General features: G+C 47.8%; 1 protein-coding gene across 6 annotated transcripts in view; it reads right to left on the reverse strand.

The window, feature by feature from the left end:
• The window catches only part of SPTAN1 (spectrin alpha, non-erythrocytic 1), a 57913-nt gene extending 35369 nt beyond the window's left edge, over nt 1-22544 (reverse strand). For 3 of the 6 annotated variants that reach the window (XM_084899879.1, XM_084899878.1, XM_084899876.1), the window contains exons 1-16: nt 22422-22526; nt 19690-19740; nt 12365-12604; nt 11295-11420; nt 7471-7611; nt 6987-7133; nt 5678-5811; nt 5374-5518; nt 5145-5299; nt 4182-4317; nt 3667-3768; nt 2407-2544; nt 1675-1785; nt 1029-1106; nt 741-896; nt 306-510 (exon numbers count right to left, since the gene is read on the reverse strand). In XM_084899879.1, the coding sequence (XP_084756005.1) occupies nt 306-510; nt 741-896; nt 1029-1106; nt 1675-1785; nt 2407-2544; nt 3667-3768; nt 4182-4317; nt 5145-5299; nt 5374-5518; nt 5678-5811; nt 6987-7133; nt 7471-7611; nt 11295-11420; nt 12365-12604; nt 19690-19722 (2047 nt within the window). In that variant the 5' untranslated portion in view covers nt 19723-19740; nt 22422-22526. Of the gene's footprint in view, nt 1-305; nt 511-740; nt 897-1028; nt 1107-1674; nt 1786-2406; nt 2545-3666; nt 3769-4181; nt 4318-5144; nt 5300-5373; nt 5519-5677; nt 5812-6986; nt 7134-7470; nt 7612-11294; nt 11421-12364; nt 12605-19689; nt 19741-22421 lie in introns of all 6 variants that reach the window. The other 3 variants (XM_084899880.1, XM_084899877.1, XM_084899881.1) reach the window with 2 other exon arrangements.
• Nucleotides 22545-26441: the final 3897 nt, after the last annotated feature.

Here is a 26441-nt window from a genome sequence, read left to right on the forward strand (position 1 = left end):
AGGATTGAAAATTATTGTCTGGCTCACAGGTGAACTTTGATCTTTAGTGATAAGGCCCAATTCAGTCATGGCCGGTTGGCAAATCACCCACTTCTCACTCAGGCTCCCCACCAACCAGCATGCTTAACCACATTTACCAAATTAGCAAGGCTTCAAGAGTCCAAGGCAGTCAGTCCTACGGGGAAACAGCCCCAAGCCCAGGGCCATCCACCTCCCCTTCCCAGGTGGTTATGTCCCTAAGACTCTAACTACGAAGGAATAATCAACTCCCCACACATCCCTACCACCATCTAGTGACTCCGTACCTTTCAGCTCAGTGGCCTCCAGCAGCTTCTTCCACAAGCTGATGACCTCGTTCATTCGAGCCGCCACTTCCTCCTTGGCATAGTGGTTGACGTCAATCAGTTTCTGCCCTGCTTTCTCCAGGGCATCAATGCGGCTCTGGTTTGCCGAGAGCTCAGCCTCAAAAGCCTGATGCTTCTGGACTTTTCCTTGTAGGTTGGATGGGTCCTGCCAATGAAAGAAAAGAAGCGGGTTCCATCTTGAACGTGAGTATATTACTTTGCATTAGCTTCATACTCATCTCTGTAAGAGAGGATGTATAAAACAGCCAGCTTACATTAAATAGTGTGGGCTGGTTTTAGAATTCCCTATTTCTTTTAACTACAATTTATTTGTAAATCTGTGTTCAATTCAGCTCACAAACCAAGTGCCACATGGCAATGCTAAGAGCACATTACTTTATAAGCTTCATCTGTGGCCGTTTTCATCTTCTCGTTGACCCAGCTCTTGAGCTCATCGGAATCCCGGAAAAACTGCTGCAAGTGGAAGGAATCGGCCAGCTGGGCCCGGCGATACATGGCTCTCTCGTGAAGGGCATTGCGGCGGCTCAGCAGCTGGAAGACAAGGATCTCGTGAAACCCCAGTTCTTACTGCCCCCGAAACACCCAGCCCGAGAGCTAACCCATCTGTCTTAGAGGGACATCCGTGAAGGGAAAGGATGACGCATCAAGAACCCAGGAGCTTACAGCATCTCGGCGAGTAGCCACATCTTCCATGGCGTAGTGGTTGTTCTGAATTAGCTTGGTTGCAAATTCATCTAGTGCCTAGGAAGGAAGAAGAGTTCCTCGCTGGTAAAGGGATATTCTGTAGCTTGGCCTCCAGAGAAAAGTAACCACTGAACAGGTCACAGAACACTTCCCACAGGTCAAGGCTTTCAGACAACATTCATCCCTGAACTCCTGAGCTGGTGCCTGGTGTTACTACTCAGATGTAACAATGCAATGCTGGCTCCTGCAAGGTTGGAGACTCAGCTGCAGCGTGATCTGACCTGCGTCAGATACAAGTTAACAGCCTTCCAATTCCTCCTTCTAAAATCTGCTGCTAACGGTAAAGACAGTCTGACCTTCTTTTCCCCCTTGTATTATTCTTAACTGCCTTTGGTAAAAGGTAAGCCCCAACCTGGAGGCTTATGTCAGGAAAATGCTTTCATTCGATCACGCTGTGCTGGCTCCCTCCGATGGTGTATCGTCATCGCCCTGAGATTGTCAGCACCCACAGGCGTGCCCTTCACTCACACCCTCATCCGCCTGCTCAGCGCCTTTCAGACAAACAGGAGCCTGCAGGCTCATCCCAAGGGCGGTGTGAAGGCACCGAGGACAAGACGGGTCTTACTGTGATCTTTTCCTCCTGGGCACTGAGGGATTTCTCAAAGTCCTCATGCTTCTTGAGAAGCGCCTCCACGCTGTCCAAGGAGTCCCCCAAGTCCTCGTTCAGCAGGAAAGCCTGAAACAGCAAACAAGGTGTTCAGAACAGCGCCTGTTCCTTCCGTCTTAAGGCTGGAAAGCAAGGATGCTCTGGCCAAAATGCCAAAGGAAGGAAAGCAATTCCTGGCTAATAAACTTCTGGGATCTGTTCCGGAAAGCCCAGAGCCCTTCCAGTTTGATCCAACGACAGCATGAAATCCTTGTCCCACATTCTACGAACACTTAAAAAAAGAAAAAAGAAAGAAAAAGCTTTTCTTGCTTCAATTAGATTTAGATTACGCATAATGTTAAGTACTAAGGGGGAAAGCTCCCCCTTAGTAAAAAACAATCTCACACCATCACACTCATCTGAAAAACCAGGGCCTTTCTGAGGGCCTGAGGTGACAGAAGCTGGCTCAGTGCCCCCCTTCAATGCATTCTAACTGAAATGGTAGTGACTTCCTACAGAATCAAGCTAATGGTCTGAGGGGCAGGGACGAGGGAAAAATAACACATCCATCCACAGAAAGCATTTAGCACAGGTCCCGGCCACAGTAATCTGTAACGACAATATGCTATTCACACTTTAATCATTAAAAAAAGGCTAACTATCTGAGAAGCAGACAAACAGAAACAAAGACTTCCTCCAGTAACACGTTACCTCTTGCTTGCTCATCCAGTTGTCCACCTGCTCGGTGTCGCGGTAGAAGAGCTGCAGGTCCATGCACTGCTCGTACTGCTGCCTGCGCAGCTCCCACAGCTCCAGCAGGGCGGCTCGCTCCTCAGAGAGAATGGCCAGCTGGAAGAAGAGCACACGGGGGTGAGGGGAGGAAGGAGATGGAGGGGGAGATTTGTGGGGGCAGGGACAGGACAAGGACAGGGATGGGGAGACAAGTCAGTCCTGACGCCCCCCACTCAAACAGAAAAGGAGAATCACATCCACTGAGCCAGGCAAGTCACAACAAATCACATGAACTCTTGTATGCTGAACGTAAGAGGGGCGGTCCTGTTTTAATTAGTCTACAATTTACCACCACATTATCACAAATGATTTTCAGCAAAAATGCTGTGGAAACTCCAGACAGCAGAAAAAGCGAGGCAGGAGGAGTATTTGAGATCTTGCTCCCTGGCATATGTTATCCATTTGACTCAAACGCTTTTAAAAATTCTAAAAATTCAAAATTGAAGTGAGGCAGTATAAAATGGAGCAGGGACTCTCAGTTGAGAAATGTCATTTGAGTAGGGACTCTATAAAATGTTAAATAAATCATGAATGCCCTAGGCAGAGTTTTTAGGCTCCAAAGTTAATGACAATAAAGTGGGTTTCTTCCTCAGACAACTCTATACTCAGACACTTTGAATTAAATAGATCCATTGGCCGAAACCGGTTTGGCTCAGCGGTAGAGCGTCGGTCTGTGGACTGAGAGGTCCCGGGTTCGATTCCGGTCAAGGGCATGTACTTTGGTTGCGGGCACATCCCCGGTGGGGGGTGTGCAGGAGGCAACTGGTCGATGTTTCTCTCTCATCGACGTTTCTAGCTCTCTAACTCTCTCCCTTCCTCTCTGTAAAAATGAATAAAATATATTTTTAAAAAAAATAAAAATAAATAAATAAATAAATAGATAGATCCATTGATTTGATAAAAGTGTGCTCCCCCTTGGCTCTAGCTACAATGCGGACTCAAGTTTCTCCAAAGTCTTCTTTAAGTAGGAAACATGTCACATTACGGCCCAAATAAATGAAACTTTCTCTGTTCATTCACGCTACTATACGTACATCTTTTTCAATAAAGAAGCTGCTCCTTAACTCCCAGGTGAATCCCTGTCAGTTTGCTCACGACCCACGGTGAATGCCAGGTCTTGGTATTTAAGGATGGGTAACAGTTCTCAGAGACTTTTAGGAGCCTTTTCTGCTCTCTTACCTTCTCCCTCACTTCATCGGAGGCGTAATGACCAGCAGCAAGCAGGGCCTGTCCAGATTCATCTGCAGACTTAAAGCTGTCTTCATGAGCATCAATTTCACCCTACAGAGGACAAAAGCACAATTTGTGCCCAGATCTTGTAAAAGAAAAACAAGTTGCTGAACTTCAAATAACCCTAACAAATCAGAATATCACATCTGGAATGAAGAGGATGGAAGATAAGGCCAGATTTCCCAATGCCAGCCTGGGCTGTCACACCGAAGCGCACCACTTAGTAAGAAGTACTTCTCCTGCTGGCTTTCAGGCCGCCTCGGTCAATTTCCATACATTCCCAGAGCCTGAGCTCTGTCTTCTGATCCTCTGGCCTATTTGTCTTCCTTATGCCAAACGCATTTTTACCATGACTTTGGTACCTGGTGGGGGTGTTGCCATGAACAAAGTTTCAACTGCAATGACTACCAGTGCTACACCAATGCATTATATGCTCATTTCTTTATTCGGGAAAACCTTGCTACCTTGTGCTCCTGGTGCCTATCCAGAAGGGCTTCGGCCCCGGCCACGTCGTTAGCAAGTTCATCTGCATTAATGAGCGCTTTCATCTCAGTCACCCAGCTGGTGAGGTCCCGGAAGTCCGCCAGGAAGCGCTGCAGCCTAGACAGAGCCAAAGGTAAGTCGTGAGATGTGCCCAGCGGAGCTCCAGGATGGAAAACAGCTCCGAGTTCTATCCTCTCAAACGTCTAACACACCATACGAATCCTTGTCCTGGGAAACATGGATTCTTTCAATCCAAAGGAAAACAAGACAAGGCCAAAGTCAGTCCTCTGAAACTTAGGCCCCGCCCACCACTCGATTCCGCAGTCTTGTCTGTTAATTTCAATTTCCTTGTCTTTCCCAAGTTCAACCGTTTAGTAAGTCAGAAGCATTCCTTCCGTTTCCAACCCTAGATTTACTCAATTTTAACAGGGTGTTTCACGTGGTGCTCACACTGCTAAAGACTGCTGGTTATCACACAGTGACACAGGATGGAAAAAGGTATTTCTGAAGTTGTAAGTATTACCGTATGTGTACACACTCATACATGCTAGATAAAGCCGTCAGCCTCCAAACAAATACGATGCAGGTAGAAAAAGATAACCTATGGCCCACGGACTGAAAGGTCCCGGGTTCGATTCCGGTCAAGGGCATGTAACTTGGTTGCGGGCACATCCCCAGTAGGGGTGTGCAAGAGGCAGCTGATCAATGATTCTCTCTCATCGATGTTTCTAACTCTATCCCTCTTCCTCTCTGTAAAAAATCAATAAAATATATTTTTTGAAAAAAAGAAAAAAAGAAAAAGGTGACCTGCGTTTTCTTAGTAGAGGAAGCACAGGCCATCTAGGATCTCTCTCAGCATGAACGTCCCCTTAACCTGCCTTCCTCTCTTCCTTTCCTCTAAAGCCCCGCGGTTAGGAATGCTGAGCACTGGGAGGCATTTCTACCTGTACGAGTCGTTGAGCCGCGCATGTCTCTCCGCCGCCAGAGTGCGGATCTGCTCCCAGTTTGTGATCAGCTCTTCTCGCTTTACTTGAATCTGAGTGGCGCTCAGCGGGTGGGTCTGCTGCAGGCGGTCAGCCTCAGCACACAGGGCTTTGACCTAGAAACACACTCTGTCAGACTGCTCTCCCGACCCCTGGTGACATAACAGAATCAGCTGCTTTAAAAACCCACCTTATCCTCTAACGCAGCCAGATCTCTCTCCAAACCTTCATGCTTCCGAAGCAGAGCCTGAACACTGGCCAGGTCTCGGCCGAAGTCATCGGAGGCCATTAACTGTTCCTTTTCCTTAATCCAGCTGATAGTCTCATCCACATCCCTGCGGGACAAAGGCCCCCGTTAATCCTGACGCAGGTCTGTGAGGAACCGGGAACAGACACTGGGCCAAGACCCAGTCACTCCGACCTCTCATGGCACATGCCATGTACCTGACCCCTTCGAGTAGAGGCCTGGTCCCTGAAGCCCCCCTGAGTGGTACCTGTTAAAGCGCTGAACCTCAGCTGCCCCAAACAGCTTCCCCTGTCTCTGAAGAGCCAGCCCCTTCAGCCGCTGCCAGGCTGCGTTCACCTCGTCTTGCTTAGTCTTGATCAGCTCCTCCTCCGGGTGCTGCTCCTGAACAAGGAGGAGAACAAGGAAGCTCCTTGGCCCGCTGCCTCTGGCTCCCCAGCTGGTCCCCGGGGCGCGCCCTGAGGGATCTGCTTCAGCAAACTCCCCTCCTCTGAAGACATTCTGGTCTTCTCGGTGGAATGAAGTGAAGCTCACTCCGAAAGAGCTGCTATCCCTCCTCTAGGAGGGAGCACGCGCTCACCCTGGGAGGGGGGTGCTGTGTCTGTGAAGCGGTTATGTCCTCAGCACCAGAGCCTGGATGTGAGCAACCACTGCAGCTCCAACTTGGGGGAAACCCTCATCCACACCCCGTCTCGCCCACCTGGTCAAATGTGTTTAAACGGGCAAGAGACTGATCAGCATCTGCCCATAAGCATGGTTTTCCAGCTTTGTTCCTGACTTCAGACGAGATATTTATCTAAAAGTACCCTCTCCCATCCACAACGTTTTTGTTTTAATAAATGTAACATGTCAATAATAAGGTGAAGCATTTCAGGGTTCTGGGGTCCATTTGTGAGATTCTAGGGCTTGGCCTGGTGCTCCTCTGAGCATGGCTGTGGGCTGGCCCAGGGTTCGGGTTAGCACCTCTGTCCCTGGAAGGGTGAGTATGTCTGAGGAATGCCAGCTCTTCTTCCACTTCATCACTAACCAGAAAGGGACTCGGTGCCAGGCCTGACAGATGCATACATTTAAAATGTGTATCCCCCAAATCAAATCTCGTAAGAGCAGAATTGGCCTAGCTCCTAATACCTGATGTCACTGGATCCCTCTGAGCCCTGCAGTGAGAGATGAGATGAGGATGCTGCTCACAGGGCTGCACGCAGGTATGGGAAAGGCTGCCACGCCCCCTAGCGGTGCCAGCTACTTGGGGAGCCTATTCGTTCCAGGTGCCAATCTAAGAAGCATTCACCCCACACCCCTGTCTGAGAAGCTCCTTGCCCAGCTCAGCACCCCAATAAAAGCTTCCAAGCCCTACCTGAACGTGAGTGGAGGCAACAGATCAAATGAACTCTGCCCTTCTTGCCCACGCCACGAGTTAAAAACCATTCTCTAATTCAGGAGTGTTAAGTACTGCCACCTCACTTGGGTCTGAACAAAACTTAAGACATGTACCAGAACTTGCTCACTCAGAAATCAGGGACTGGCCATCATAAGGTTCTGGAACATTAGACAGCTCTTACCTGGATGAGTTTGGCAGCAAACTGGTTCACTTCATTAACTCTTTCTTCGTGGGCGGCCATGTCTGTCTGAAACTCCTCAAACTTCTTCTGTAAAACCTCCACGTGCTCCAGGTCCTGGCCCAGCTCCTCAGAAGTCACGATTGCTTCCTGTTCAGGGACCACAACAGAGCCAGAGTCACCAGCCAGCACTGGGAAACAGCAGTCCCAGAACTTATGAAACGGGCACACTGGGCTGGGCTGTTAGCTGTAGCGGACAGTTTTCTGTGAGGTGTGTGTTTGTTCCTCTCCTAGCTAAGGCACTGAGAGGACAGCATTTCGGTCTCAGCGACTCCAAGTTTCAGTTACAGAGAACACGGACAGCAGCTGGAGATACAGCCATCCCACTCACCCCTCCCGCTAACCCTGGCCTGGGATGCAGATCAGGGGAGTCCCTTCCCTTTCTTTCCACAAGACTGACTTAGCAAACCTCCTTCTCCAAACACACCTTGTCGTTGATCCAGTCCATCACGTCCTCGCACTCGCGCAGATACTGCACCAGCTTCTGGGCCTGCAGCAGTTTGACGCCTTTCTCCCGCATCTTCTCCAAAAGCAGCTCCCACTGGCGGTGCAGCTCCAGCAAACGCGTCTGGAGGTGGAAATTCAACCCCACCCATTACAACCGTTCCCACGGGAGACAGCTTTTGGAGTTCCACCAAGTCAGAAACTCACGAAGCTCCGAACAAGTCTTTAAAAAGATAATCCGTAAGCTGAGAGGAATCATAAGCTTAAGTGAGAACAGGAAAAAGCAAACACTTCACAGTGGTTAGGTGGGTCTTAAAGTACTGACCTTTCATGGGTACATTTATTCTAGTTTACTTCAAGGGAATTATTATTATAACCAATTATTGATTTTAGCCTAGCCATTATGGCTCAGTGGTTGAGCATCCACTCATAAACGAAGAGGTCACTGGTTCCATTCCCAGTTCCATGCTCAGGTTGCAGGGTATGCAGGAGGCATCCGATCAATGTTTCTTTTTCATTATCCCTCTCCATTCCTCTCTCTCAAAAATCAGCAAAACACAGTTTTTTAAAAAGTAAAAAAGAAAATGATTGATTTTATATTATTTGTAAGTAATTAATGTTACTAGTTATTATTACTAAATTACCAAATGGGATCCTAGGTCCGGAGACTTAACAGGGAAAGAAAGATGAGGATTTAACATGGAGCCTCAGCAGAAATTACTGAAGAACGCCGAAACCGGTTTGGCTCAGTGGATAGAGCGTCGGCCTGCGGACTGAAAGGTCCCAGTTCGATTCCGGTCAAGGGCATGTACCTTGGTTGCAGGCACATCCCTAGTGGGGGGTGTGCAAGAGGCAGCTGATCGATGTCTTTCTCTCATTAATGTTTCTAACTCTCTATCCCTCTCTTTGAAAAACCAATAAAAAAATATTTTTTTAAAAAAAAGAAATTACTGAAGAACGTATTCTGAATTCATAAAGGTGACGGGGAAAACAAGAGGTCCAATAGACAGCACAAATGCAAAGAAATAATTATGAGGCCCAAGTAATAATTATGAGGCCCAAGTAATAATTATGAGGCACAGGACAATCTTGGTATAAAAGTAGAAAAGATGGGGTTCTAACTCGTAATGAGCTATCAAAAAGGATTCTTGGCAGAAAAGGTTTTGGAGCTTCTGTGAAGAGAGATAATTTGTGGTACAATACATTTCAGGTTAGATTTATTTCAAATTTACCCAAGTGGCAGCACAGGCCCAAACATATTCACTTCCCAGCATCTTTGGGTTCTCATAGCACAGCCCCAGGAAGGACTTGCCAAGAACTGGGGGAAATTGGTGATCCGTTCAAGCTTAGGCGATGCATTCTCATATTCTAATCCAATCGCAATACGCTGATTATGCCTACCCAAGATACTGGGAGTTTCCGTGTAACAATGACAAACACAAGTAAACAACACAAAAGTTTTAAATGCTAACAGAAGAGAAGTTTGGGATCCACCCACTGTTGAGATGCCACTCCCAGCCAACTCAAAACTTGAAAGTCATGGGAGAGTCAACATGGGTGGATTCTCTTAGAAACAAGTTCTGTTTCATTTGAAAGGAGAAAGCAGTGGGAATAAAATAATGTTCACACAGGTCACCTCCATCACTACTGTCACTTCCCCATGGATGGTTAAAACCGGAACCATCACTGGGAAGGAAGTGAAAGGCATTCCAAGGCAAGGGAAAGGCAACCCACAGCAACTCAATACTCCACCTACTCGGATGTGGGACCCGATGTGGGTGGCGGTGACTATGGGGCGCCAAGCCGTCCGGTACGGTGTGAAAGTCTAAACCAGTGACAGACAGGTTATCCAGGACACACACAGCCTCCGCCCCCCACCACCTCCTCTGCCACTAAGTTACTGAGTTACCGGACCAGATAAATCACTCGGTCAGGACCAACATGGGAACTGTGAGCGTGAAAGCAAAGATGAAAGATGGAGAGCCCTTCGCTCAAATTAGAGAGAGGCCACAGAAAGCTAGAGAAAGCCCATCCTCAAGGGGCAACCATTTCTCACAAATTTCATTCTCACACCCTCATGAAGACCAGGACCAGGCCTGTCCTACGCCTGCAACAACATTCCCATCGCTGGTGTCTGGTCTTGTAAATATTGCAGGTCAGAGGGCGCCCAGCTTCACGGGTGACTGTGGTTTGAGAGCGTGCGTGGGCAGAGGCGGGGCACTTAATAAACGCTCGGAAAGCTGACAGCGTGGAGGAGAGATCCCGGTTCTGACTCGGGTAGCGTTCTCAACAGGAGTGTGAGTGAGCAGCCGACAGAGGCTGTTCTCCAGTGAATGGGCTGCTCTGCGGTAGCACAGCCAGGTGACAGAGGGGAAACTGGAGAGACAGATCAGGGGGAAACACTAAGGAAAGTACAGAAACGAAATACAGTTGGAAAAATAAATACTTGTGATGAGAGAAAGAGAATGGACTGAAATTCCAGCTCTGTCACCTATTAACTGTACGAATAAGGGCAACTTGTCCGAGCTTCAGCTTCTGGCCCTCTGTACTATGCGTATAATGGCTGCCTTGCTAGATTGCAGTGAAGGTGAGAAATCACATATATAAAATTCCCAGCAAGATGTTTGAACATAAATACCTATTAATAGCAACTCAACAAATGGTAGCTAATAGCACTTTTAAATGTTGCTTTAATAAGATCACTGACCAGGGAAGGGGGTACCTCCTAACAGGCCTGAATGAAGTGAGGCTGGGTTGGGCCTCCCCCTTCCCCAGATTACATTCTCCTCTGCTGCCTGGTTGAACCACTATTACAGAGTAGCCCCTTGCATTCTGGGCAAACAACTTCTATGAAGGAAACGGGCATGCTGATTTCATTTGCTATAAGCTGTACAAAGTAGTAGGAGAATGGAGGATAAATATTTGTATTTAATTGCAGAGACACATATTACATAAGCCAAATAGGTTAAATGTGATTAAATAATATCACATCGAATTTAAAATTTATTTCCTCTTTATAATCATTACCACTAATTTATTAATAATAAGCTTAGGGCTAACTTGAGGGCTTCACTATGAGAGTGCAGAGTATATCAGAGTAGGAGAGACAAGTATTCATTATTGAAAACCACTAGACGGGAACCTAAGGGAATGAGACCTCCAGGATGGGTGTCAGGAACGTGGAGGATGAAGCAGTTCTAGCTGGGCCTAAGCTTTCATTTAGCTTTCCGGATGGCCTTGACAGGTAAAGAACTGAAAAGGCTGGTCCCTTACAGAAAGGGACTTTGGGTGACAAAGGACAAAACATGAAGACAGATATGAAATAAATCAATCTAAAGAGGCTTGTCAGACAAAGCAGAGAAAGATCAATTATTGCCCCAACTCCAGTGAACTGGCCCCAACTCCAACGAGCCTGACCGTGAGTCTGAGGACTTCTGCTTCAGAGTTGGTGGTATCGCTTGGGCACTGACTGACAGGTGCCAAGTCATTCTTTACAGCTGGGCCTTTAATTGGCTTGCTGACTAGCCCTCGGTAACCCCCAAGACCCCAAGAGCAGGCTTGTCAATAGAAAACTTTCTTTATAGTGTCAGAGATTAATCCCATTTATCTTTGTGTCCTAAACCCTAAACTCACCAATATGCTCTCCCGTCTAATTACCAACTGTAAATGTTAATAGTTTAATTTACACAAACCTCTTTGAAGTATAACCACACTCTAATTTGTTTCACAAAAAGAATATCCCTCACTTGTTTGCATCCATACTGAATCATATTACAAAGGCAGGATGCAGGTACTGCTCTTACTCACCCTTATGGTTTCCGATGCAAAATGGCCCTCTGAGATCATCAGGTTTCCAGTCTCGTCCAGCTTAATGATGGCTCCTGAGTTGGCCTGCACCTCAGCTTCAAAGGCTTGATGCTTCTGCAGCTTGCCCTGTTAGCAGACCACAAGTGAGCCATAGATGCAACCACTCAGCACTGATCCTTCTGTTGTTACCCTCCAAAACTCCTCCCCTCCTGAGTCCCATCCCCTCTAATCATGGACACCTCACTCAGCACTGCACCCATCCCCCTACCTGCTCAATTCCCCAAAAACTCTGACTGCATCTATATGGACCTGGAAAGCTTGGCCACTGAGATAACAAGATGCTACAAATAACAAATAACCTAATGTTACTGTGCATCTGGAAAGGAGCCATTATGAGGATATCCAATCCCTTCCAAAGATACAGAAACACACTCACAGTCTTCTCACAACGTAGTGTTTATCCTTGAATAATACATCCACATTCACTTACGATATATTTATTTTATTTTTTAACCATGTTTTATATATTGATTTTAGAAAGAGAAGAAAAGAGGGAGAAAGAAAGGAAGGGAAAAAGAAAGAAACATCTATTTATTGTTCCACTTGATGCATTCATTGGTAGATTCTTGTGTGCCCTGACCAAGGATCGAAGCCACAAAGTTGGTGTATTGAGACGACACTCTAACCAACTGAGCAATTCCGGCCAGGGCCGATGATATTTTTAGCTTGTTCGATGGATTTGATTTGATACACTGTTTCTCAATACCTCTTTTTAATTAAGCACTGAGCCAGGCACCTAACCAGTGTCTCTTCTTAGATGACTTTGACATGGGGAGTAAGAGCCCACTATTGCTCCATTTGCTAAAGTCTTTCACCAAAAATCAATGAGAAGACTTTAAAAAAAAAAAAAAATCAGGTTTAATGTTTTGAGGTACAATTTACACCATAAAATTACCTTGCTTTATGTACAATTCAATGCTTTTTAAAGACTTTCACTTTCTTGGTATAGCTTTTAGGCAAAAACATTTGCTCTTGAGTTTTGGAACAAATCTTATGGAGATGGCACACACCTGCAAGTTGGTTGGGTCTTTATAATTCTCATCGGACGCGATCTGAAGTTTCTCTTGAATCCATTTTTCCAGCTCCTCGGCATCTCTTTGGAAAAACTGGAATCGATAGGAATCTTCAAGCTTCTGGCGCCTCAGGGTTGAGAGCTCCTTGAAGCGGTGGTATCTGTCTAGGACCTGCTGCCGCCTCTCCTGGATGTCCTCCGCTGTTTCCAGCACTTTGACCCCACTTGGGTCCATTTTCTGTAAAGACAGAATGCCCTGAGATCAGCACAAGACACCAAAATACGTTTAAATAGATTTAATGGAATGAGCCCCTCCTCTCCGAAGGAAGGGGAAAAAAACCTCAGACACCCCAGCAGACGAATGAATTGAGAAGGCAGCCCCTTCTCAGGACCTCACACCGAGCTGGATCCTACTCGTTTGTAAAAAATGGCTATCCACACCCTCAGGGGATTCCTAACCAACACAAGAATGAAATCAGTCAAAAATACGAACAGAACTATGGTTTACACTTTCAATTCTACAAGAGCTTTGAGAATTCAAAGGAAACGCTGACTTTGGCACTCAAAGAATTATTGAGAAATCCATTCAAAAGTCCTTCCCTCTGGTCTGTGTATTTCATTATGTGGAGATTAGATAGAATCTCTTCTTAAATCACTTTTTCTATCTTTCTATCTCAGCCTCTATTCAATGGAGAAAAGGAAATGATTATGAAGTAACTGAGCCCTTAACATCAATAACCAATAGAATTTTCCTATTCAAAGTAGCAGATTTCTCAGTCCCACTAAAATGTCAATTGTACAGGTCTTCTTTAGGCTGCCAGAGAGTCTGCGCAACGAGAGGCTGAGTTTCATCTGAAAGTGTGCAATTGAAGGAAAATCACAGTGTATCCTTTAAAACAGCGGGCACCAACCACGGGTCCGAAAGGTTGACGACCACTGCTTTAAAAAACAATGTGTTCCTAGCAGGTTTGGCTCAGTAGCTAGAGTGTCAGCCCTAGGACTGAAGAATCTTGGGTTCGATTCCCACAAGGGCATGTACTTTGGTTGCAAGCTCAATCCTGACTGATCCAGGCCACTGGTTGGGGCACAGGCAGGAAAGGCAACCAACTGAGTTTCTCTCACACATTGATGTTTCTGTCTCCTCCCCTCCCTTCCACTCTCTAAAAAAACAAACAAAAAAAAACAAACATGGAAATATCCTTGGGTGGGGATTAACAAAAAAACAAGTGTGATTATATATTTATCCTACTTTATGCTTTCCTGTTATTGGGGAAAGCAAGGACATAATCTCAGTATCAATTTCAAATTCATCACAAATGCAGGCTAACTTGGTGGGTGGCACTTCCCATAAACACTCAGTCTGCCCTAACTTTAAACCCTCAGATTTCTGGACAATCTCCAAATTTTAATGTCAAAAAGGAAAACTGCCCTATTTGTGGGAGTAATCCAGAATATATCCTCTAACCAAGGGAGCATCACAGAAGAAAAGATACAAATTAATGACAAGGAGCTTCTAAATTAGTCTGTTAACACGTGATCTTGCACTGTCTTCCTTCCCTCTCTATGCCTCAGTTTCTCAGAATGACTAAAAATGGCAGGTGAAAATGAGATGGTCCCAAGACCTTTCCAATTTTAAAATTATACTCCACAGAGAAGATTCTGAGATCTGGTAAAGAAAGCCCTAATGGTCTCTCCAGCTCTCTTATAATTTATTTATACAACTCTAAAACCTGTTACCAGGGGAACACTGGAGAGCTCTTCCTGAAGGCCTGGCCAGCTACTGGGGAGGACAAGCAGGCCAAGGGTCAGGCTGGAGGTGGTGAGTGCGCCCACCCCGCATCCAGCAGGAGGTAAACAAGACTGGTGATCTAGGCAAGGCCCACGTCCCAGCTCCTCAGGGATTACAGCAGCTCCACGAGGTCTGCACCCGTCAGCCCTGAGGACCGCCGTTCTGGAGAGACCGCCTCCTAGGAAAGAGGCCACCAGGTGACGTCAGCGGCCACCGTTCCTTCTAAACGATTCTCCAGGTGTCAACCAGCTATTTTTGTTGTATTGTTTTCTCCCACAAAGACAGAGTTATTTATTTTACTATAAAAAGAAACCTCTTCTTTGCCATGGCACACCCAGGCCCTAAAGCCTCATGACTTCCTTCGGAGAGGAAGAGCCCACCCTCTGAGGCTTTCATCGGCCAGCATTCCGGACTGCTCTCTCCGCCAGGCCCCAGCCTCCTGGCATGCAGAAACACTGCTTCTCCTCCAAACTCATGCTTCTCCTTAGAGACTCCAAGCACAGGCTCCCTTTGCCGGCATGTCTCTGCCCCTCTGTGCCTGAAAAACTAGCTCCTATTTAGATCTCACCACCCAGCCGAAGGCACTGGGCTGCGGGATACTGCCCCTTCCTCCCTCCTCAGATGCAGTCACACTTTTCTGTAGGTTTACAAAGCGCCCGTCTATACTTCCCACTGTGTAATTAGACGGCAAGATCTCATCTTCGAATCCCTATTCCTAGCACACAAGATCATTAAAAAACGTTTGTTGAAGAATGATCAAGAGCACACACAGCCCCCAATTCATTTGTAAAGAGTGAGGAGAGAGCTCAATAGTCTAACCAAGTTTCATTTCCCATACGGTCAAACTGGAATTGTATCCAGGAGAAAGCTAGCTTCCTGACAAGAATTGCAAACGAACACTGCGCTGACTGAAGCTGCACTGCCAGGCAGCACGACACTGAGGAGCAGGCCTGGCCCACGAACCCTAGACCGACCACAAGCAGTTTGTTCTGAGAAGTTCACTGCTCTTTTCCCTCCGGTAGGTGGGACCTCAGGGAAATAACGCTCAGGAAGGCAAGTTTATAGCATCAATAGATAGCGGTGCCTGAAGAAACATTTCTATTCTTTTTTAAATGTTTTTCTTTTCCTTAGAGAAGGGAGAGGGTTATATAGAAACATCCATTCAGGCCCCTTACTGGGGATGGAGCCAGCAACCTGGGCATGTGCCCCAACCAGGAATAGACCCGCCAACCTCCTGGTGCATGGGATACCCAACGAACTACGCCACACAGTCCAGGCTCAATCTTTTGTGTGTTTATACTGTTGTTTTTTTAAAGACTGGGTCTCCCTAAGTCAGTAAACAATGACCAATCAATGTTTCTCTCTCACACTGATGTTTCTCTCTCTGAAACCAATTAAAAGCAAACACAAAAAAAGAAATAAACAGTAATTTCTACACTTTCCTTGTTCTTATCCCTCAGAAGTTAAGCTGGGAGAACAACAGGAAATTATGTGATTTGCTTGCTTACAGATTTTCTTGTAGAGAAACTTCTGAGAGGCACCGTTATGTCTGAGACAATAACCTCACTGCCCTTGAGCTCCTTCCTGGGGGCTAGTCTCCAGATTAATGTCCACGGGGCCTCCTCACATCACATGATTCACTGCATCTCTCAAGTCCTGTAGCTGCTACAGAAATTCCAAGAAATCACATTGGGGGTTTTTGATGAATAAAAAAAATCACATTGGGTCCAGCTTGCTGATTTGGCCCTACCAATCCAGGGAGACCGTCCAAGGAGGCCCTGTTGAAATTAACCAACCTAAAAGGCCCTCTTTGTACCCCAGTGAAGTAGAACGAGTCAATTCTATAGCAAGTGCTTTGGTCAGGCAATAATGGACTGTTCTTTCCTACAGTAGATCAGCTGATGGGGGGGTGGGAGCTCTGCCAAGCCACACTGGCCCTCCCTGGGGAGCTGGGCATCTCAAAGTCACCACTGCTCTCCCACTGCTGCCGGCATTCCAAATGTGCATCTGAGCACAGGGGCCTGTGATCACAGGTTAATGGAAATTCCCCCCACCCTTAACCTGATAGGGAGCTGTCTCTAGCTTATCTATCCAAGTTCCCTGATTCCTTTTACTTCTAAAAGGATATTGCTATAAACTATATTAAACACAGGAAAGTTTTCATATCATCAAGAAATGATTGCCACCCAAGGGGCTAGATAACCTCTCACCCAAGACTGTGTGAGAGTGGAATTCCTGGGCTCTGCCTGCGTGCACATTCCCTTCGTGACTGAGCGCAGCTGCAGGCTGCTCAAGACGCCACCCCGCCCGGAATATGCAGCTGACTGATAAGGCGGACTCCGCAGAGAACGTTTCAAGCTGTTCCCAGCCTTAATGGGATTAACGCCTCTGCGCCTCAAAGAGCAGAATGGAAGAGTTTGGGGAAAGTGCCATTAAAGAACAATCTGCAGCCACACCAGCCTATCTACCTATTCCACGGACCGCAAAAACCCGCCGAGGAGGCCACTTCTCGGACTGCAGGCAACTGACTGCTTATCTCAAAACTGCAGACCAGCTCTGATTTTGCCAATCAAGTCCATGTACATGGAGAACAAGGGAGGGAAATGAGGGGCTGGATGTACTCTCTGTATGTTTAAGGGCAGCTTTCCATTTAAGGTAACCGAAGAAAAGGTCATGTTTTTGCAAATATTGTTAGGCAAGGCTGAAATGGAAGCTAGTTGTCAATGCCGCAATGCAGCAGCCAAAAAGCTGGCTGCATCATTCAGCACGTCATGTGAATTGATCTCAGGGGATAAAACAGGAACGACGACCATGTCCTCTATTGTAATCAATAAAAAAACCTGTCAGCGTTCTTACAAAACTGCCAGATCTCTGGGAAGAGAGGGGTCTACAGACATGAGCCCAGGCTAGGATGTTCTAGTTTAAACCAAAGATATAACATGCCTAAGAATGGCTCCTGCTAGCAAACAAATTTATACACACTGCCAACTGAAAATGGAGATCTACTGAAGAGGCTAGCCACTAATTAATACCTTTGTCTTTTTGACAAATGCCAAGAGACACTATTTGAGGCAGTTTTGGTGCTTAGGGAATTTTTAAACTCTTTAACCTAATGTGCAGAAGCTATATGCCCCCCTGTGCCAGATGTATCTGCTTTGGAGGGTGGGGAGAAGCAGTGGGTGGGACGGACTCTGTATTAAGCAACAAAAAAGACTGCAGATACAAAAAATTTCAAACCAAAGGCCAGATGCTTTGGCCTCTGCACACTTGGCACCTGCAGTGAGTGGGAGAACTCAGCTGCCAGTTTCTCTATGGACCCTCAGAAGAGCATACAACTGTGGTGATGAGGAAAGGAGTCAGTCTTTAAAACATGTCAACAGGCTCCATGTGCGGCGTGAGAGCCTTTGGAACACCACAAAATGAATTCTGACTGCAGGCAGGACACGAGATGCACAGTTTTGCTAGGAAAGCAATTTTAGGAACTAACAGGATTAAGAGATCATTTGTCTCTGTGGAAAAATTCATAAACATTACCCAAAGCAAAAGGTCACAGAGACCATTCATCAGCTTTGTTTTTGTTGCTTAGTCAGAGCTCAAAGGTGCAGAACCAACAATGCCCTTTCCTATGGCTTATAAAGCCAGCTTATCAAATTTTACATTTCCAGAGCAAGAGAACTTGATGGGGGGGGGGGGGGGAGCATGAGTGAGGAGGGATGGGGGATTAGAATGGGGGGTGGAGGACAAATATGTGATACCTTAATCAATAAAGAAATTAAAAAAAAAAAAAAAGAAGAAAAAAGAGAACTTGATATCCATGAAGGTGGGAGGAAGGACTACCCCAGAACAAACCACCAAAGAACTGGTTAGCATCCATAACAATTTTATACCAATCGATTCTCAAATCAAATTAATTAGCAAAAAAACCCCAGCTCAGCTGCAGATTTTAGTGGCAGATCTGATGGTAAGCAGAGAAAGAGGTAAATGTTACATAAATTAAGAGTTTTAACCATGAAAAAAAATCTTTGTTTAAACCACATTTCATCGATTGTGGACCAGCATGTCAGCCTTCAAATTGATTAATTCATTTAAACTGATTAGCCAGATTCCGCGGAGGTGAGCTTTAGCTTTAAGAAAGCAAGTTTCATACTGCATTGCATCAAAACGCAGAAATGCAGAGCAGGGTTGCGAAAACTTATTTTTGCATGCCCCCCAAATACTACCTTGTTGCTACTTACCTGTTAATCTTTACAATTCAGATGAGAGGTACTTATGTGCAAAATATTGTTACTGAGATTCAAAACAAGAGGAATTTATAGCGTGGCTATATATATTTTTAAAATATATATAATTGATTTTTTACATATATATATAATTGATTTTTTACAGAGAGGAAGGGAGAGGGATAGAGAGCTACAAACATCTATGAAAAAGAATCATCAATCAGCTGCCTCCTGCACAACCCCTACTGGGGATGTGCTAGAAACCCAGGAACATGCCCCCTGACCAGAATCGAACCTGAGACCTTTCAGTCCGCAGGGCAACGCTCTATCCACTGAGCCACGGCCCATTTTTATAAATCTCATTTAAATAATCAACCAGTCTGATTTATAAAAAGGCTTGCCTTGAATTTATCACCCATAATCACTAGACAATCGCAAAATTTATATTTTTCCTTTTGGGACATCAAGACATTAATTTAAGCATTTTTCTCTTTGAAAAAGGCCCAATTTAGCAAACACTCAAAAACTATACATAAACACAACAGATATATAGTGAGCTTAAAAAAAAAAAAGGAAAAAAGAAAATGCAAGCTCCATTTCATTATAAGGATTGTGGCAGAAGAAATAAATCAATGGGCCCCAGCCAGTTTGACTCAGTGGATATAGCGTTAGACTGGGCACTGAAGGGTCCCAGGTTCAATTCCAGTCAAGGACACATGCCTGAGTTTCAGGCTTGATCCCTAATAGGAGGCGTGCAGGAGGCAGCCAATCAATGATTATCTCTCATCACTGATATCTCTATCTCTCTCTCCCTCTCCCTTCCTTCCTGAAATCAATAAAAATATTTATTTTAAAAAAAATAAAAGTCAATGGGAACAGGAAACAAACCTGAGTTTACAATATTTACCAAATGTAAAATACTATTTTTACTACATGTTGTCAGATTATTTTTTGCAAATGTCTAAGATAATCTGTTTCACCCCTTGGTTCTTAAGAACCAAGTAACCATCAAAAAGCAAACACTACATGCAAACTCTAGTATAAGAAATAATATCTTCATGCCTTAAAGAGAGGAAGGTAAGAAAAAACAACAACAGGAGGCTCTGGAAATTTTACAATAAATTTACTAAGACTTCTGTTTATATAACACCCCCAAAAAACAAAACAGAGCCCCTAACAGAAACCTTAACAGAAAACTCATGCAAGCAGAGTTTGCCCCACTCTCTGGATCATTCAACTGCTCCGACACAAGTGTCTTCACTGCAATCAGGCAAAACGGAAAGGCAACGCATTTCCTGCATGCTGGTCAAATACCTGGACTCTGCGCTTACGAAACGATGACAACATGATGGAGGAATGTGGAGTCTAAAAAGGGCGGGGGAAGAGCAAGATAACAAGCTTCTAAGGGCAAAGGGAACAAAATCATTTCAAACTAAAGAAAACTGATCCTTAAAAACATGAATACAGGTTAAAATCAAATTTCAGATATTTTTTCCAGTACCTTCTAAATCCCACCAGGGATTTAACATGTGGAAAGAGAACTGAAGTTATCTGGTCTTAGCAGCTCCTATCTATCTAAATGTGCTGCCGTGCCTACGTCATACCCCCTTTCGGGCCTCAGTTTCCCCCCTTTTCAAATAAAGTAATAATATTGAATATTCTGTTTAACAATAAAAATTCCGATGACTTGAGACTCCTAGGACTACATGATTCCTAAATCCCCTTCCATTCAATAACAAAATAGCATAATTTCATGACATCAGAAATAAGAACTCCAGCTGCAAAGATCTGACTTGGGCCTAATTTACTGGTCCACTTCCTCTATTTCCTGCTGAAAACAAGTACAAGCCCTAGTCGGTTTGGCTCAGTGGACAGTGCCAGCCTGCGGACCAAAGGATCCCAGGTTCGATTCCAGTCAAGGGCACGCACCTTGGTTGCAGGCTCCTCCCTGACCCTCCTCGGCTCAGGCTCGTGCAGGGGGGCAACCAATCGATGTGCTTCTCTCACATCGATGTCTCTCTCTCTCTGTCCTACCCTCTCTCTTCCACTCTCCCTAAAAAAAAAAAAAAAAAAAAAAAAAAAAAATCAACAGAAAAATATCCTCGGGTGAGGATTAACAACAAAAAAGAACAGTTGCTCTAGTCCACTGGCTCCAAGTGATCAGGTATGTGTCCCTCCTACATTCCTGGTCAGCACTGGCTCTCAGGGCGCTGCATTCTTCTGCCTCCCCCCCCCAACAGCTGATAAGCTGCAGCAGCGCCCACTGCAGAGCCAGCGAGTCCTCCACTGGCCCACACAGGCCGGCCTTAGTGCAGGTTCAGCAGCAGCAGGCACTGTGGACTTCCCGATCCGCAGTGGGCCCCTCCCTTTGGGATGGAGGCAGGCAAGGAAAAGGAGCAAAACCACCTCAATAAAGCTGTTCGTCAGATGGCTTGCTGAGCTCATGAGAGCCAGTGACAGTTCAGATTTCTCCCATTAGTAGATGACCACAAAACACACCGCCCCAGACCTACATCAGAGAATGCTCCTCAGCTGATGGCTCCACACCTGTCCAGCGCAGAGCAATTCATTCCTCCTCGCCAGCCTCCTCTCTCCATCCAGGTCCCCGGATGACAGCTAACACACTTTGAAGGTCCTCTGAGTGATTATTGGCCCAGTTACTAAAAAGGGCTTATTGTTAATTTCCGGCACAGCGGCTCTCACTGCAGCCCATTTTTTAAACTCTGACTTCAATGTGACCTTTCAAAAATCTAAGGCATGAGCTGCAACAGAAGGGAAAATGCATGGCAGCTGCTTCATGCAGCTCTTCTCAAGATTTTGTTTCCTGGCTGCGAGACACCCCCAGCCTTCCATCTTTGATAGATTCTGCGTTAGCCAAGTACCATCGCTATGACGACGCGATTTCTCAACACGTTAGGCACATACTTCATAAGGTCTCTCTTCTGTTCTCCCCTAACGGCCATGATGGCTGGTAAGTTTTCCTAAAATACCATGATGAAGACAGAACAAAGGGCCTACGGATTTCAGGATGTATTATATAAAAGCGATGCAGGAAGGGATGGCAGCGGTTCAGGCAGCATCTCCCACCCAGCTTTTCTTTTGCTATTCAGGCTTTTCATGTAAAACACATCCAGCAGCCCTCCACCCTAACAAGCTCTTTATTTAAAATGCATTTGCACCCAGCACATCAGAGAGACTTCTAAAGGCAATTTGCCTTGGGAAACATCTAGTCAAATTGAGGGACGACTTTCAAACAAAAGGCTGCTCTATCCTTCCACACTGGCATGGCTGGTTAAGAATTTTTTTTTACAAATAACATCCTGGAAAAGCCCGGGGTGGGGGGGGGGAGACATGGACACAAAACTCTAAGCTATAAAATTAGTTGATGTGGTCTCGCACAAAGCAAGAGCCGCAGCTGTTATAAGTGGGTCGGAAAGAAGTGTTTATTGCAAAGAAAAGGAAAGGGGAAGGCCAGCCTCGTACCCCTCTGCGTCCGGGAAGGCCGAGAACTGCCGAGCAGGACGCAATGAACATCCCGGAGCCTTCCCCTGAGGCTCTCGGCTCTCCCGGTGCCCGGGTGGCCGGCACTGCCCTCGGGGATTCGGGAAAAGGAGCCGCAGGGTCGGTCCCCCGCGGGCAGGGGGCGGGAGCGGCGGGGAAGCGCCGGCAGGAAGGGGCGCGGTGACCACCCGGCCCGGGAGCCCCCGCCCCACCTGCCGCAACCGGATGGGGCCGGGCGGGGCGGCGGCCGGGCTGGGGCGGGGGACGGGGGGCGGGGAGGGACGCGGCCTCGCCACCCCCTCCGCCCAGTCAATGACATTCCAGCCGCCGGCGCCCGGGCTCGGCCGGGCGGCTCCTCCGCAGCCCACGCGCCGCGAGCCGGTCGCTACCGGCTCGGCCGGCTCCCCGCCCGACGGAGGGAGCGGCGAGGCCGGCTCACCTGTCCGCGCGCTGGCCCCGCCCCTCCCCGGGGGCGGCCCGGCCCCCGTCCAGGGGTCCGCTGCCCTCGGCCCGCGGCCGCCCGGGCTCCCCTCTCCCCTCCTCACCGGCTCCGGCGGGTGAGGGCAGCGAGTGCGTGGGGCTGACGGGGGGTTTGCTGAGGGACCGACGCGCCTCCGTGGCCTCCGCTCCTCGCCGTTCGCTCCGCAGCGGAGAGTGGCGGCGGCGCGCGCGCCCCGCCTCTTTTATAGGCGGCCACGCGCGTTCCGGCCGCGGGCGGGCGCGCGCGAGCGCGAGGGGGAAGCGGCGCCGGGCGCGACGCGAGGGGCGGGGCCGGAGCGGAGGGGGCGGGGCTCCTGCCGGCTCGCCTTCCGATCGCTGGACGGAAAGGGCCGAGCGCTCCCGGAAGGAGCCGAAGCGGCGGTGCAGGGGAAAGTCGATGGCGGGAGGAGTGCGGCGGGATAGGGGGGAGGAGGACGCGCGCCAGGGGCGGGGGGTCGATGGTGCAATAGAGCCTCTGCCTCCGCCCCGGCGGCCCGAGAGGCTCCAACCGCCCGCCGTCCCCGCAGCTCGGATCCTCCAATCCGGCCCCTCCCCGCCCTGCAGAGATTCTCGGCGCCCCACCCTCCACTCTCCGCCCTCCGCCCTCCGCCCCTGGGAGCCTTCCAGGACTGCAGCGAAGGGCGGGGCGGGGCCGTCGCCGCAGTCTGGCTGGGGATGCTGTGGCCCCGCCGGGAAACGCCCAGTCCCGAGGATGAGGTCACCGTGCGCTTCTCTTCCTCTCGCCCACTTTCCCAGGCCGCGTCGGGAGCCGCGGACTCAAGCCAACCTCTGCTGCTGGGTCTGGGGTTTGGGGTCTGGGGTCTGGGTCTGGGGTCTGGGGTCTGGGGTCAGAGACGGAGGATGGTAGGGACTCTGGGTTTGAGGAGGTGGTAAGCAAAGGCCAAATCCGACGATAAAACAAAGTCGACTCATTTGGAATTCAAGTGTCATTCAGGATGTGGAGAGTTAATCATTTATTATATTATCACATAAGAAGCTTTCTCACGGGTCACCAGTAGAATAGGATGCATTTAGTCGTATTTTCTAAAGAAGGCATTAAAGTTCTTCCTGGCACAATTAATTGAACTCTCCTCATGAACCTACAGTATGCTAAGCATCGCGTGTGTCACTTTCTGTTCTTTAAATCTTTGCAGTAATTTTATGAGATCTGTATTGCTTCCACCATTTTGCAAACGAGCACGCTGACACGGAAGCTGGGTGTCTCACCCTCGGCCAGGCAGGTGGGTCAGGCAGCTGGCAAGAGGAGAAGCTGATTTGAATCAAGAGGCAGAACCTTCTCTTACAGTCTGCGTGAAATACTGCCTTCCCACAGGAAAGGGGGGCATTGGGATGGTGGATGCTGGGGTGTGGGCACGAGAAAAACAAGAGGACTCCTGGAATTTCTGCTCTGCACAGTCTTGGCAGTTTGAGGGCCAGGTCTAACCTCTAGCCAGAGCCCTGGGTGAGGCCGCCCTTTCCCCACCCCGCTGGGTGACAGCTGGGCCGCAGCCATTGGGAGCAGCGGCTCATTCCTGTGCAGTCAGGCAGACCGGGAGCTCCTCCCGGTTACCGGCAGCCCTCCCCTTTACATAACATAAAGGCACTGGGCACAGCACCAGGACGGGGGCTCAGGCCCGGCCCCAGCCTCCTGGTCCTCTGCAGTCTGGCTTCTTCCCCTGTGCCTGGGATCTGCAGTCTGGCTTCTACGTAGCCCTGGCCGTAGCCATGATAGTGAGGAAAAATCCTATTCCTACACGCCATCAGGGCGGAGAGGAAAGAAAAGGAGTGACCACGCCCAAGAAGCAGCTTGAGAGAATCCGGAGGAAAAACGGAGGAACCAGGAGGCATGTCCTGCAATCTTCTATATGGAGAAAACAGGACCGAGTCACTGCTCCGAGGCTGTGCGTTTCCGGGAGCAGCTGATGGCATTCATAGCCTCTTCCAGCGGGTAGCAGCAAAAAAACACTCAGCTCCCGGTGCAAAATGGCTAACAATCAGAGCTCTCCAAAGCTTCCAAGCCCCGCTCCAGCAAAAGAACCGGTCTCAAGGCCATGGGCAGAAGCTATAAAAGGGAGGGTTTTTCTATTTTTTTCTCCTTTTTTTTAATCCTCACCCAAGGTTATTTTTTCATTGCTTTTTCAGAGGCAGTGGAAGGGAGGGAGAGGAGAGAAACACGTCAACACGTCAATTGGTTTATCTCTGGCATGAGCCCCAGAACCCAAAACCCAGGTCCGTGCCCTTGGTCAGAAATCGAACCCAGGACCCTTTGGTGCTAGGGCTGATGCTCAAACCACTTAGCCAATGGGCCAGGGCAGGCGATTTTTCTTTTAAACCATTCTGGATCATAGTGAGGCCTCCAGCAAGCAGCAAGACAGACTGGAGGCCTTAGAGCTACTGTATTGATACAGAAACTAAAATCTGATTATTGATCCTTTGATCTGAGATATGGCCAAAAACATTATCTCTCTACCTCCCACTCACCCATCCACCCCATTCAGCATCTGGCACTGACCTAAACCATTTTAAAGAAACCTTTCTGCAGGTGTTCTATTGTCTGCCTGCCCCACCTCCCACCAATTTCACCAGGTGCCTAACCCTGCTAGGTGTGGGAAGAGGGAGATGACAAAGCAGATAATGGCACTCTTTGTTGTCTGAGAGACGTTAGGAAAAAAACAAACCACAGGACAGTAGCAGCTTAACCAATCACCGCCTTAGGCACAGAGCCCCAGGCCTCCGGAAAAGCAGGGGCTAGGACTGAAATTAAGCTCCTTTTTCTATGTCAGCTGTTCCCTGAAGAGTTGATAGGTGCCCTAAATTTAGGCATCTCCGTAGTCCCAATCCCACCTTTTCAAGTTGCTCAAGAGTCACCCATTGGGAAATACACTAAATGTGATGATTTTTTCACATGTTCTAGCCATGGAAAGTCACTTGCCCACTTTCCCTGGGAAAGTCAAGTCTCAAGTCTCTCTCTCTCTCTCTCTCTCTCTCTCTCTCTCTCTCTCTCACACACACACACACACACACACACACACGCACACACACACGCACACATGCACACACACATGCACACAAACATACACACAGACACCCCAAGCACCAGTATTCCCACTATTTTTGGTCCCAACAAGGGAGTCCTACTGACAAGCGAACTGCACTTCCTCCCAGATGACAATCCTGGCTGGCAAGGAACAGCACAGAGCTCCAAATCAGTGACTGGCCTGGCCCGGCATGGCCCAGTGGTTGAGCATCGGCCTATGAACAAGGAGGTCATAGTTCAATTCCTGGTCAGGGCACTTGCCTGGGTTGCAGGCTCAATCCCCAGTACGGGACATGCAGGAGGTGCCAATCAATGATTCTCTCTCCCCCTCTCCTTTCCTCTCTGAATCAATTACACACACACACACACATACCTAGGCACTTATTCACCTGGCCAGTGTTTCCTTTGATTTAGAAGGAAAACATTTTATTATGGAAGATTTGTAACACTAGTACAATGAACTTCCATATGCCCATCACCACCTTCAACAATTATCAACACTGCCCTTCTTATCTATTTTTAAATATGTTTTATTGATTTTTTACAGAGAGGAAGGGAGAGGCATAGAGTTAGAAACATCGATGAGACAGAAACATCGACCGGCTGCCTCCTGCACACCCCCTACTGGAGATGTGCCCGCAACCAAGGTACATGCCCTTGACCGGAATCGAACCTGGGACCCTTCAGTCCACAGGCCGACGCTCTATCCACTGAGCCAAACCGGTTAGGACTTCTTATTTCATCTATTACTTCACCTCGTTAACCTTGAACACAGAACACAGTTCCCAATCTTCTTTGACCACGGAACTTTTTTTTAGGATCCTGCAGAAAAACTCTCTGGGAAAGCTGCCCTAAGTGAAACGGATCTGTCTTCTGAGCTCCCAGCACTTTTAGCTCACACCATCCAGCCCTCCAGCCCATAAATCAGTCTCCGCTGAATGAACATTCCATTCTGCAAGCCACTGCTCCACCACCAGTAAGAAGCACCTGAAAAACCTGTTTGCAGTCAACGCTCACGGGTGATAACTTCGAGGGAACTTCACTGTGG

This window comes from Pipistrellus hanaki (genome assembly GCF_964339955.1).
Source record: "Pipistrellus hanaki genome assembly, chromosome: 11".
Lineage (NCBI taxonomy): Eukaryota > Metazoa > Chordata > Mammalia > Chiroptera > Vespertilionidae > Pipistrellus > Pipistrellus hanaki.